Source organism: Sebastes fasciatus, chromosome 1 (assembly GCF_043250625.1).
Source record: "Sebastes fasciatus isolate fSebFas1 chromosome 1, fSebFas1.pri, whole genome shotgun sequence".
In the NCBI taxonomy this organism is placed as follows: Eukaryota; Metazoa; Chordata; class Actinopteri; order Perciformes; family Sebastidae; genus Sebastes; species Sebastes fasciatus.
This window is the reverse complement of record NC_133795.1, coordinates 41,313,418-41,327,276: the sequence shown is the minus strand read 5'-3', so window position 1 is coordinate 41,327,276 and position 13,859 is coordinate 41,313,418. Positions and strand designations below refer to the sequence as shown.

General features: G+C 39.8%; 1 protein-coding gene across 2 annotated transcripts in view; it reads right to left on the bottom strand.

Moving 5' to 3' along the window:
• cadpsa (Ca2+-dependent activator protein for secretion a) overlaps positions 1 to 13,859 on the bottom strand; it is a 199,583-nt gene that overhangs the window by 80,696 nt on the left and 105,028 nt on the right. For both annotated transcript variants that reach the window (XM_074648789.1, XM_074648797.1), the window contains exons 12-13: positions 6,641 to 6,777; positions 3,424 to 3,611 (exon numbers count right to left, since the gene is read on the bottom strand). In XM_074648789.1, coding sequence (XP_074504890.1) covers positions 3,424 to 3,611; positions 6,641 to 6,777 — 325 coding nt within the window. The remainder of the gene's footprint in view (positions 1 to 3,423; positions 3,612 to 6,640; positions 6,778 to 13,859) is intronic.

Sequence of the window (13,859 nt, the reverse complement as noted above, 5' to 3'; positions counted from 1 at the left end):
AAATGATGAGTTGATTAATCAGTTAGTCCAGTGACAGGAAATGAATCAATTATTTTGACAATTAAGTCATTTTCTAAACAAAAATGGGAAAAAAATCTCAAAGGTGAATAATTGCTGTCTGTATTTTGGTTGGGTTTTGACATGCTATGTACCCAAAGAAAATATCTGTCAAATGAATCGTTAAATTATAAAATAAATATATAAAAATAATGGGAGGTGACCTTACACGTGAAGGCGGACGCATGTGTGTGCCCATGTAAATGGTATTGCATGGGCAATATCCCCCCTCTCCCCTTTTTTGTTTTTATATTAACTAATTTTTTTATTTCATTTATTATTATTATTATTGTTATTATTACTTTTTTTTCTCTTTGTATTATTATTATTATTATTATTATTATTATTTTATTGTTATTTTATTCTATTCTATTATAATTTTATTTCAATTTTGAATGCTGATGTTGTTTTCTCCAGTGTACTTATTGTGTTCATCTCTAAGCTCTACTGCTTAAAAATTGGTTTATAAACTATTGTAATAAGAACTGTAAATTGCATATACGAAAACAACCTCGACAAAAAAAAGGGAAAAATAAAGTATACAAAATAATGATAATAATAATAATAATAATAATAATAATAATAATAATAATAATAATAATAATAATAGTAATAATAATAATAATAATGGTTAGTTGCTGCTCTAATGTAGTCCAAAATGATTTGAGCTGAAAAAAGTTATTTACCAAAAATAAAACATTTAAAATGGGCAATAAACTGACTTTGTCATTGTTTGTGATTGTGATTATTTAATTTACTCACTGGTTGTTGAGATTGTGTTTCTCACTTTTAAAACCATAAAGTGTCGCTGTAGAAGCTGTAATATAGCTACATTTTAAATATGCATTGTTGTTTCACATCAAAGTTAATTGAATTATTCTGTATTTTATATGAAATGAAGAGCAGCTGATAATTCATTTGCTTATTTCAAAGCCATTTCTTAACAAACAGTCGATCTAAACGGAGTCGACATTTAGCTGGACAGAAGTCAAATCCTGACACTTTAGCAGGCGACCGGGCAACTGAGTCCAACTTGGTGCACCAACACCTCCAGGCCAGCAGGCTATTAGGAGGCAGGGATGGGGGTGGGGTGTTTGTGTGTGTCTGTGTGTGTGTGTGTGTGTGTGTGTGTGTGTGTGAGTGTGTGTTTGTTTTTTGGTGGGGGGGGGGGGGTTCTGGATGAGGTGTGTGCACTCGGGCACACGCAGCAGCATTGGCAGTGGAGACATTCGGCCGTCACACATGACAACCTGTCAACCTGTCATGCCTCGACCTCCAGGCGCGACGGCTGGACTTGCAGGGCAGGTCTCCGTTTGATGTATGTGGATGTGAATGTGCAGATAAATAGGACTCATTATTTTGGGATTTTATGAAAAGAGATATCTACATTTAGATGTGAATTTATGTCTAATTATTTTCAACATGAACAGTAAACCGTGCTGAGCTACGTCCTCCGGCAACAAGAAATAACTTTTTGATGCCCTGAGTTCAGACAGACAGCCTTTCATGACCTTTGCCCCCTCAGCGCCAGAGTGGCCCTCATCTATCTTTGTTACGCATCATCCGCAGCCGACTGCGATGTTGACAGATTCGATGTCCGAGCACATCAGAGCAGATTAGACAAGAGGTAAATACTGCGGCTTAGATAACAGGGTACGTACTGGAATAAAGGCCAGATGACTCCCATGTCACATTCCACAGAACCTTCATGAAACGACACCGTTTGATCTCTGACTGAAAACTCCGGTCGGAGATAATGATGAAAAGCTTCTCTAAAACCAAGTTTAAGAATGCTACCGTGCCTAATTTAGTTTTATACCACAGCCACAGAAAAAAACCTGATTGGCAGATGTCTGTAAAAATCCTATGTGGGGATATCTCCAACATAATTTAACTCAAAACTTGAATCATTATTCTCAGTCAGTGCACGAGAAAAAAAGATTGCAGGCTACAATTTTTACAAACATAAACTTGTCCTAAAATGAGCAAACTCTTGTATCTGTTTGCTGCTCCGATGCTCTCTCGGTATTTTTTTTTGGTTTGTCTGTCTGTTAGCAGGATTACTCCAAAAGTCTGCGATGGATTTGAATAAAATTTTTTGGAGGGGTGGGTTGTGGCACAATGAACAATTCATTCAAATTTTTTAAGGATTCCAATCAGCCACAATATTAACACCTCTGGGTATAACACATGCACAGTTTAACTGATGACGCATGACCTCTTTCCTTCAGAGAGAGAGACAGAGAGAGAGCGGACAACTGTAGAATCGGCGTTTTTTTACATTAAACTCGGTGAAATTACAGTTGAGTTCGACCAAAGCTCACTTGGTGATTGTTGGAAAGAGTAACGACGGTTTAGGTGAGTTTTATTTTGTTTCTGTCCAGCTTGAAAGAAGTGTTTTACGATGCTCTGCTACGTACAGCTGATCTCAACATAAACAAAAATGCAAGTGGATGATGGCACAAGCTGAACGGAGAGGGGGGGAGGGGGGGGGGGGAGGGGGGGGGGGAGTTCTGCGCTCTCCAAGTGCCATTCTAGTTGTTGTTGTTTATTTCTCACTATTAGTCAGTTAGACATAAAAACATGGGAAAAAAGGGTCAAGATTGAAAAATATCGAAGTTACACTTTAACTGGCTTTGATAGTCGGGTTAAACCTGATTTGTCTCACAACCTGTCTGACCAGTCATCTCATTGGAAAACTGTGTTTTGCTGCGTGTTGTCGCCGGATCTCCAGATCTCAGCGAGTAGTCAACAATAGGAATGATGATTACATTCTGTAAAATTAGTTTATGTTTTCCTCCTTAGTTAGACTGTGCCACACAGACTACGAGATAACTTACCTTCTACTTCCTGAGAAATTTGGGGACCAGAAGTCCTTTTTCTTCATGAACTCAATGATTTTGAGTTCTCTCTTAGCAGGAAGCTCAGGGGCAGAGAGGAACAGGGCTCGTTCGAGTTCGGCGACAGATGCCGGCCAGTTTAGCAACTCAGACACACGCTGACTAGGTGTGGTTGTGTGGAAGTGAAGGATTTTGGGAACAGCGGAGGGTTAAGGTAATTTTGTGAAAGTCAACAAGGTAAAGAGGTCGTAAAGGAAAAATAGACAAAAGAAGGAGGAAAAGTGAGTGTGCAAACAACATGCAAAATGAAAATCAAAGCATAAAACTTAGAGGGGTGGAGGGGTCACATATTACATCATATATGTGCCTGTATATGTGGACTGGCCCGTTTGTCATCATTTCCCTGCTTCATCTTCAGTTTTGACAATAAAAAAGTCATTCGTTCATACGTTCCAGTCATTTAACATCCATTTGTAACTGTAGGGAAAGTGAAGGACACGGGACTAGCCGGCACCTTGATTTGTACCTGTTTCCGTGGACATGGGAGGCACAGAAGGCGAAGCTGTAGTGCAGCAGGGTGGGGTCGATCATGGCTCCGTTCTCCGCCCTCTCCAGCAGATCGCTCAGGTAACATAAATGCCGATGGCAGCCTCGAACGCCGTAGCGAGCGCAGTACTCGTCTAAGACAAACACCTGTCCGGGACTGAACCAGCCCTGTGGGTCACACACACAAACACTTATTGTGTGAGGTAAACACAGATGTTAGTGCACACCATAGACTGTATATAAAGATGGACGACATGACAGCTCCCCAAAAGTAACGCCAAAACATCTCGGTCGCACCCTGGTGGCTGGCTGCAGTATAAAGCCTTGGACACACAGGGAACGTCGGGAGCGCATGGTGGCTGCGTGATTCATGCGTCGGATGTTCACGCCAGCTGCTTGTCTGCTGCGTTTCTGCTGCTGCTGCTGTCAGCCCTTTCTTTCTACATAGTTTGCCTTTTAATGGCCATTTCATTTCATTATAAATGTCATTTATATTTATTTTAGACAGAGAAAGGTTAAGAAACGTGTGGTAATTTGTAAATAATAGTAATAATCCACAATTAAAACTCCGTACTATATTCATTCATGGAGCTCTCCAAGTCACTGCATGTTCTAGAACATTGTCCGGCACATATTTCAGAATAAAAGCGTTGTGTTACAAAATGAAGGAATTCTGTCCACAGAAAAAAACGCTTGAGGGCTTTTATTTTGAAATGAAAGCAGGAAGTGTTGATTTAAAAATAAATCTTTACTTTTTTTCATCTCCATAACATATTCTACAGATAGACATCGAAACTGTAGTAATTTTGCTGGTATGATGTCAATATACAGTCAATAGATCACTTTCACTGTCTGTGACATATTCTACAGATGTCTAGACATTTAAACTGTAGTAATGTTGCTGATATGATGTTAATATACAGTCAATAGACAGTCACTGTCTGTTGTTGCTGTGAACCGCGCGGCTCATGTCAAAAATAGGCGAGACCTCTATTCTCTAGAAGAGAAGAGAAGAGAAGAGCTGAGACGCTTGTGAGATGTGCGTGAGATGCAGTGTGGCTGCTCTAACCTGTTAACACGGACACCGAAATAAAAAACAACAGGTAATGCAGCCGCCATGCGCTCCTGACGTTCCTGGTGTGTCTAGGCTGTACGTCATAAAACCCGCCCCCTCCATGTTAGTGAATGGGACATGGGCCAAAACTAAAAAGTTGAATTACACCTGAAATACATTTTTCCCAAAGATTGTTTCTGTCATTTTAAGTAGTTCTCTTCATGCATACTGTATGTTCAAGTGTTCATTTTTCGGATTAGTTTGGTTTTAATTAGTTATTTGATGCTATAAAAAAGGGGATGAGACGTCGTGATTGACAGCTGCTCTGAGTGAAGTAGTCGCGTAGCCGGAGGCTCGGGAACTGTACGAGAGAGGAGATGTAACTTTATTTTCCACAACCGTCACCAGTCTGTGTAATAGAACATGTGACAATTTGATCATAAATGTATTTATAGAGATATTATGGTTAGTTGTTGAGTCCTTCACCTCAGTGCAAAGGGGCTTATTGGCATCAATTACATTACTAAGCAACTGTGAATTAAAAACAAAAAAATGGTCCTCTCTCTAGGTTCATGGTGGAGTGGAGGTTGTGTTGCTCTACCTGTATCTATTCGGTGTGGAGAGGAGGTCGTGTTGCTCTGGCTGTATCTATCTGGCATGGAGAGGAGGTCGTGTTGCTCTGGCTGTATCTATTTGGCGTGGAGAGGATGTTGTGTTGCTCTGGCTCTATCTATCTGTCGTGGAGAGGAGGTCGTGTTGCTCTGGCTGTATCTATCTGGCATGGAGAGGAGGTCGTGTTGCTTTGGCTGTATCTATTCGGCGTGGAGAGGAGGTCTTGTTGCTCTGGCTCTATCTATCTGACGTGGAGAAGAGGTTGTGTTGCTCACTGTATCTATTCGGTGTGGAGAGGAGGTTGTGTTGCTCTGGCTGTATCTATCTGGCGTGGAGAGGAGGTCGTGTTGCTCTGCCTCTATCTATCTGATATAGAGAAGAGGTTGTGTTGCTCTGGCTGTATCTATTCGGCATGGAGAGGAGGTCGTGTTGCTCTGGCTGTATCTATCTGCCGTGGAGAGGAGGTCGTGTTGCTCTGGCTGTATCTATTTGACGTGGAGAGGAGGTCGTGTTGCTCTGGCTCTATCTATCTGGCATGGAGAGGAGGTTGTGTTGCTCTGGCTGTATCTATCTGGCGTGGAAAGGTGGTCATGTTGCTCTGGCTCTACCTATCTGGTATGGAGAGGAGGTTGTGTTGCTCTGGCTCTACCTATCTGGCGTGGAGAGGAGGTTGTGTTGCTCTGGCTCTGTCTGTTTGGCTACGCCGGAAAGCTGCTTAACATCCTCCTGGATTAACCTTCTCACATATGTTCACATTACATGTATTATTTTTTGTCATATGGATTGTCTATGTTGTATTTTCATTATGTTGTTACTCTGCACACAAGACATCTATTGCACGTCTGTCCATCCTGGAAGAGGGATCCCTCCTCTGTTGGAGGACATGTTTTCTCCCTGTTAAAAGGTCTTTTTTGGTTAAGTTCTTTCTTATCTGATGAGAGGGTCGTACTGTAAAGGACAGAGGGTGTCGTATCCTATCATAGCAGCTAGGTGGCTAACGCTAACAAGCTGCAGCCGTGCTCGGCTTGTGATTGGCTTGGGACAATGTGTGGGCAGGACCTCGATACTGCGGCCTTCAGCCCCCCCCCCCCCTGATCAATACTGCGCAGACTCCAAATGACGTCAAAATCTCAAGATGGCGGCTCTCTTATCGGGGATATTTTGGCTTCACTTTTGAACAGTGGGAGGAAGTGGAGACGTGTCCTATGTGGCAGTTACGTGGCTATGGTGCACACATACAAATGCCATACAAGACTGCAAGCCAGGCAGCAATACTGGTGTCTTTACTTATACATACAACACTAGGTGGACATACGTGTCTTTGTCTGTGAATGAGGTGAATCTTTGCTTTATGCACCCGACTTTAACCTCAGGACTGTTTTTACAGTGTAATTTACAGACCGTACAGACATCACATGTAGCTGGATAAAGTTATTAAATTCAATTTGAGTAACTTTCCAAAAGGGAAATCCAACAATCACACCCTCTTGTGCAGTGATTGGTCAGGTTACATCACAAAGCCTTTCCTTACCAGGCAGGAGTAGGAGTCGTTGAGTCTGTGGTCCAGAGTGAGACGCTGCACCAGCTCAAACAGCGAGCCGTGGTCAAAGTTACAGGGGTTTGCTGAAATAAACTCGTCCATGCCGTGCTTCTGGGCTCGATCGGCATCTGTACACACCAAGGAGGAGCCAGACAGAGAGAGAGAGAGAGAAAGAAAAAAGAAAGAAAGAAAGAAAGACAGAGGCAAATGTCAGTGCCTGGTAGAAAAAAAGTATATCTTGGCAAATAAAATAAATAATCTTATGAAGTGCCAACAATACTGCAAAGATGTACACACTTTTATAACAGGGGTTAAAGTTAAATTGAAATAAAGCAATTATTTAAAATCTGAAAAGTGTAAAAGGACACCAAAGCCATAATTTATAACGGGTACACGTTTTAAACTGTTTATAAATGTTAGTTTTCATGTAACAGCACTCTATTATCTAAACAAGTTATCCCATTTTTTAAAAAGTGAAGTTATTAGGTTGTTGTCTCTGTTGTGAGCCAGTTGCCAGTTTTGACTCAACTGGCAGGTAAAGTTAAGGTGGACAGGAGAGTTTTCAAGGCAGCTTTCAGGGGGGGTGACTGCTGATCTGGAGGTTGATGATTAGTTCTGAGTTCAGGGGGTCATGTTCATGTTGTATTCATGCACAGTTGGGCCCTGATCACACTGAGACGCGTCACTAGAAATGCGTCGCCCGCAATACCGTTGTTTTCCTATGGTACGGCGCGCCTGGCGTGAACTGCTCTCTGACTCCTTAGACGTGAATAAAAGTTTAAATATTCTCGACTTTTAAGCGCCAGACACAGAGTCGCACCGCTCGCAATGTCAGACTTGGCCCAGGCAGCCAATCAAAGATGTAGGGACTGTGAGAGAGTACATATTCCTGATGTCATGGTGTATTGAAATCGGTTTGTAAATGATAGATAGGCTATTGAAAGAAGGTATGTCCTGGATGCTTCCTAATAAATACCTAATAGTGAATAAGGTTAAAGAAGTGTTCCTCAAAATTACTCTACTTATTACTAAATAATTACTAAATATTACCCTGCCAATCACTCAATGCAGAAATTAAAAAAGACACAGAGACCTTATCAGATTTGACATTGATCATATCTTTAACGGCATTATTATGGGAAAATGTTTGGATTCTTCAAAAAAAACAAAAAGAAGACAACATTTTCTTAAATATCATATATATATCTTCTCTTAACCCCCTGAGACAGATATCATATGAAACAAGAAAACCTAAGAAATCCATTGGTGACAAATATGTCATACTAGCTTGTCGGGAAAGGAAGATAAATAACGTTCCAAAGTTAGGCTACATTTTCAAAGGGGTCCTTTGACCTCTGACCTCAAGATATGTGAATGAAAATGGGTTCTATGGGTACCCATGAGTCTCGCCTTTACAGACATGCCCACTTTATGATAATCACATGCAGTTTTGGACAAAAGCCATACAGTTTTTTTAATACAGTATAAATGGGTTATTTTCACCTAAAAATGGTGTATTTGAATATTTCTGCATACTGGGGTCCCTAAAGAATCTTGGCATTTGGGTATCACGGTAAAGCTGAGACTCTTATGGATCCAATGAGTCCAACTGTATTCATGTGTGATGATGTTCGTCCACATAGTAGCCGTTTCATTGTATTGAGACCTATTTTCTGAAACTTGACCTCACTGTATAAAATGACCTTGTGGTGACCTCTAGGATAATCACAGCCTCATGAAACTTTACAGCCACAAACTAGAGACCTAGAGCATTCAGAGGATGGATGGATCAAACTAGAGACCTAGAGCATTCAGAGGATGGATGGTTTTCCTAGCTTAATTGACAATAAGGGGGCTGAGCAGTTTCCAGAGCAGTTTCCTCTTAAAGAAATCTCCAAATGTCAAAAGTTTTTGATACCAAATCACAGCATGGCTTTTTCTACGGTGTTCCTCTAGGTCTTGTCATCTTAATGTAGTTTGGAGGGATTAATGATGTGTTTTTTATCAATTCTCGATAAAGTAAAGGTTAAAAAATGGTTAGATTTAGCACCAACTCTGTGTAACAAATGGTATCAACCCAAAAATTGCTGCAAGAACTTATGAGACATAATAGAGCATGGGGATGACCATCATATACTTCTATCATCATGTTCATGTTCAGGTTTATTTCTGAATCATGACTAGAACAACTTGACACACAGTGCTGAGCTTCATGCATCTCAAATTATTCTTCAGGTTCTCAGCTTTCAGATGATGTACACCACTTCTATGTGACATCTACTGTTGGCCTCTTATCTGTTGAGCAATGTGTGAAACCACTTTCTAATATGATTAACAAAAATAAGCTTCAAGACACTTAAATATCTGTATGTTTTATAATATTTTAGTTTAGTCTACTGCTGGCTCTTTATTTATTGCTCTGTTTGGCAACTATTCCCTGCATACTGAATCTGAATTATGTACTTTTCTTTAATATAAATTATGAAGAAAGTAGAGATAAGTAGCCATCTAGTGTAAAACAACATGACGCCTTGAGTCGGTTTTCCTCCTGTCCTCACCAGCTGCCACTGATATGGATATATTGTGTGTACAGGAGAGGCAGAGTGTTGCTACGTCACATGTGCGTGTAAGTGTGAATGCCCGAGACAAACTTCTCCTAAGGGAGACAATGAAGGATAATCGTATTTTATCTAATCTTAATTACCTTGCTAGGAGCGTCTCATCAATAGTTTGTGAGGAAGGAGAGGGCATTCATGGAATTACCCATTTCTGATTTAACCAAGCTTCATTCTTCCACTTTTATATTATATGTTGATGCAAAAGCCATTCAAAATGCCGGTATGAAATCATATAACTTTTCATTTTTAAACAATAATGATGACAAAAAGAAAGAAAGCCATCACGATCACCAGAAATCAACATATTTGTGGATTTACGCTGTAAACACATTTTGCTTTAAGAGCATGATGGCGTAACAATCTCTTATAGTAGGGACTACCTCTAGAAAAGAAGACAAACAAACTGTCTTCTACACATGTCTGTGCACTTTGTAGTGAGAGCTTAACAGAGATATTTTCCCAGTGGACTCAAAATGTTGGAGTCGCTGTAGCCTACAGATAAATGGACTGCCTTTAAACAAGAACAATGCTAGTTAACGCCATAACAACGTGTTAACGCAAATTTGTTTCAACGGTGCTAATTTCTTGAACGCATTAACGCAACTTGCAATTTTTAGGCTGTAGCAAGCTCAGTTTTAAATCTAGAATGAAGAGGCTGATATAATATGAAACCTAATGAATCCATTGGTACCAACCATGTCATACTAGCTTGTTGCAAAGGAGGTTAAATAACGCTCCAAACTTGCACTAAATTTTGGCGAGAAAAGACTACCATGGCTATTTTCAAAGGGGTCCCTTGACCTCTGACCTCCAGATCAGTGAATGTAAAGAGGTTCTATGGGTACCCACGAGTCTCCCCTTTACAGACATGCCCACTTTATGATAATCACATGTAGTTTGGGGGCAAGTCATAGTCAAGTCAGCACACTGACACACTGACAGCTGTTGTTGCATGTTGGGCTGCAATTTGCCATGTTATGATTGGAACATATTTTTTATATTCCCTGTGAGGGTTTCTGGACAATATTTGTCATTGTTTTGTGTTGTTAATTGATTTCCAATAATATATATATATATATAAATATATATATATATATATATACATACATTTGCATAAAGCAGCATATTTGCCCATTCTCATGTGGAATAGAAAGAATATTAAATACCTGACAAATCTCCCTTAAAGGTACATTTTGAACAGATAAAAAATGTGTTTCAATTCCGTCATCATTTTAAGCCAAACCATGATTTTTTTTTCATTTTATTTTATTTTATTTATTAAAACTAACAGTGGTTTTGATGCATTTTTTTAAATTTATAACGTTAACCACGTGTTTAAAACTATTAAAGTTGTGACTGTAATCCGGGAGAAAAAATGTCCCTCGTAAAAGCAATTGAGAATGCAGTTTAGTTGCATATTAATGTGATTTTGTAGGACACAGGGTTGCCTAGATATCTGGTCCTAGCAGCGATTGATTTGTGTTAATTTGATTAAACCTGTCTTTATGATTATACCCCATGTAAACATTATCTAAATGAAAAATAATTTAAGTTTTAGAAACACATTTTGACACACAGGGAGGGAGCAGTGAGTCAGTGAACACGAAAGTGATTTCAGACACAACAAAAAGAGTGTGTTTCCCAAAATATAAATAAACAATGCTTACTGTATGTTTTCATTGCTGGAAAGGTGTGATATAAGCGGTATAATCCATTCTGGCCCAAACAGTAATAGAATAACACACTCCGCGAGGTATTATATTTCAATAACTACACAGCTCGTCATAGAGTCAATTCAACTTTGATCTTGAATAGACAGTGGGAGTGTGGACACAGTCTGTCCCGTCAATCGGGACAAACCTGGGACAGATGGGAATGAAGGTTATACCGAGAGCTTCGCTGCAATCAAGAGATTTGTCAGCCAAAGTCCTCTTCACTGCCCAACGAAGGCACCCCAGCTGTCAATCAACAAACAAAACAAAGAGTTGGATGCTGGGAGCTGATTGTGTCCCCTCAACAAGTCACCCCCCACCCTCCCCCCCAAAAATCTAAAAAGGTGACATTGTGGTGTCCCTTTGGTCTGTAGCTGGTGGCCTGTCAGGTCTGTTTGACGTGAGTGAGCGGGAGTGGAGGCGGGAGGGCTGGACAGTAACATGCAGTGACATTAGTCACCCCCTGTCCGTCTGGGGCTGGGGAAGGACGGCCTTGACAATGATTGATGGCTGCTATACATTTATAGATCCAGAGGAGTCTCCCGGTGCACTGGACACGCTGCTGGTCCCGGGTTTGATGGTCAAAAAGCATTTGCCGCTATTTAGCAAGTGGCTGGCTTTTTCTTGGTGGACTGACCGTGAAATACATCTAGATCGTTCTGTCACTACACTGATGCCCTAACACCTAACCTGTCTAACACCACACCACCGCACACCTAATGATGAAGATACACTTCTTCATTCTGTCAGAGCTTCTCACAGCTGAAGTTTTCAAACTCAACATGACTGTATTTAGTTTTGAAACACCAACAGGAAGTTGGGATTTTCTCCTATAGCTCAGCTTTGATGTAGAAATGAATGAATGATGAAGAAATCGGTTGCTGCTGAAAATTGGATGCTGAGCTGCATTGCTTGAAAAGCTGGAAGCTGGACTGTATCGCTCTACGTATAGTTATAGCTCCATAGAACTGCTTGATAAATGACTGGGAGCTAAACTATTGCTTTAACTTTGTATGAAGGAGCAGCAGAATGAATATGAAGAGTGACCGGAACTTGGCGTTCCTTCACCAGATTTCACAATGGCGGCGGCGTCATAAACTTTTTCATTTTACAGCTAAACCGTGCACTACAAGATGATTCTGAAAACATTTGAGGAGAGAAATAGACATTAATGTAACAAAATATTGATTCATATTTGATCAGCGCTGCCTAGTTTGACCGTTTGGTCGGAGTTCACAAGTGATTGACAGCCGGCTCTCATAGACAGCAGCTGGACAGCAGACCTCAGATCAGCTCTTACTGCTTGTTTTCCTCCGGTCTGTGACATCTTGCAGATGCCATTAGGAGCACCGGAGGACACAGAGGCACTTGATTTTTTTCAGGTTACCTGTTTCATGTACTACTGTCACGATATAGCGACCGTTTTATAAAAAAATAACTTTTTTTCGAACAAGTTTCAAAGTCTTCTGGATGCAATCTAATGAGATATATGATATGAGTATACTGTATATGATGACTTAAACACCACATGTATATGAATACAGAATCACAAATGCCACCTGTTAACGTTAACCAAGGCAAATCACTTTCACGTAGACATACAGTCGTCTGACAACAAAAAGGCTTCGTGCCATTTTCTTTCTTTTGTAAAGTTAAGAGATGAAAACAAATATAACAGATCTAACTTATCTAAATGATTATTATTATTATGTTTGCCTTATAGTTGAAAGTGGACAACTTGATGGCCACGCCTGCAGGTAAACCACATGATTTCATGCGGTACGTATTTCGAACAATGTTCGGGCTGTTCTTTATATTTTGATCCGTTTGTGCCATCCATGTGATCGTGGTCCTGAGCCACATAAATAAATAAAAATTAAAAATTGAAAAAAAATCTATGATTTCTATACATTTGAGGAATTGTTTTCTACCAATTGCTGCTATAGACTAATTTTCTTTGGATATATGCAGTATGTTCAAGAGAATACATTATGCTCTTATGTTCATCTGCAATATTTGGTTTACATGCCATACAGTTAGTATGGCATTCAAAGTGTATTTTATTGTAGGAAAAAGTAATGGTTAAGAGGTGGAAGAAACCAGAGAGTACAATTTCACATCCTGTCTTTCAAGCGAGTGTCTTTCACTGTTGACCCAAGACTAGCATATTTCTCTGCACCAAGCATTTTGAGTAGTCTAAACAGAACCACGAAAATCTTAATTGAGCTTTAGTTCTAATCTAATAAAGTATGTTAGTAGTGAACATTTTGCAGATACAGTAAGTTCAGTAAAATGAAGGAAATCCAGGCATCATTACAGCACCTCTACAACATATTAGATAGTGCAAATGAATTGGATATGAATATAATTTGTTCTCAGTGTTGTGGTTTAAGGACTACGGAAACATTTAACACTGTACATATACATTTTAGGAAAACCAGGATACATTAGATTTAGCATTCTCCATGCATTCAGTCCATGTGAATGTGTTGATAAAAAAAAGTGCGATAGATGAGGAAAGAATTTGAAAACTAACCTGGAGAGAACAAAAAGCCTCTAAATTGTTAATTTCACTCAGGCTACAGTATAATTATAATCTCATTTTACGGCACTAAAATATGTCAAAACAAAGTCATGATAACAAGAAAAAGAGTAAACTGTGAAGATCAATTACACCTCTGCAGCAGCTGAAAACAAAACTCTCAATTCCATCTTTGTTGTTACAATGTTTTAATGTAGTCTATTTTGATTTGAGTCGGGGGGTTAGGTGGGTGGGGGTGACATGATGTTATATTATTCATTGCGCTGATCCAGGTGTGAACTGACAAGCAGTTATTTGGTAACATTGACTGATTGCTGCCTGATTTAATTGTGCGGCGA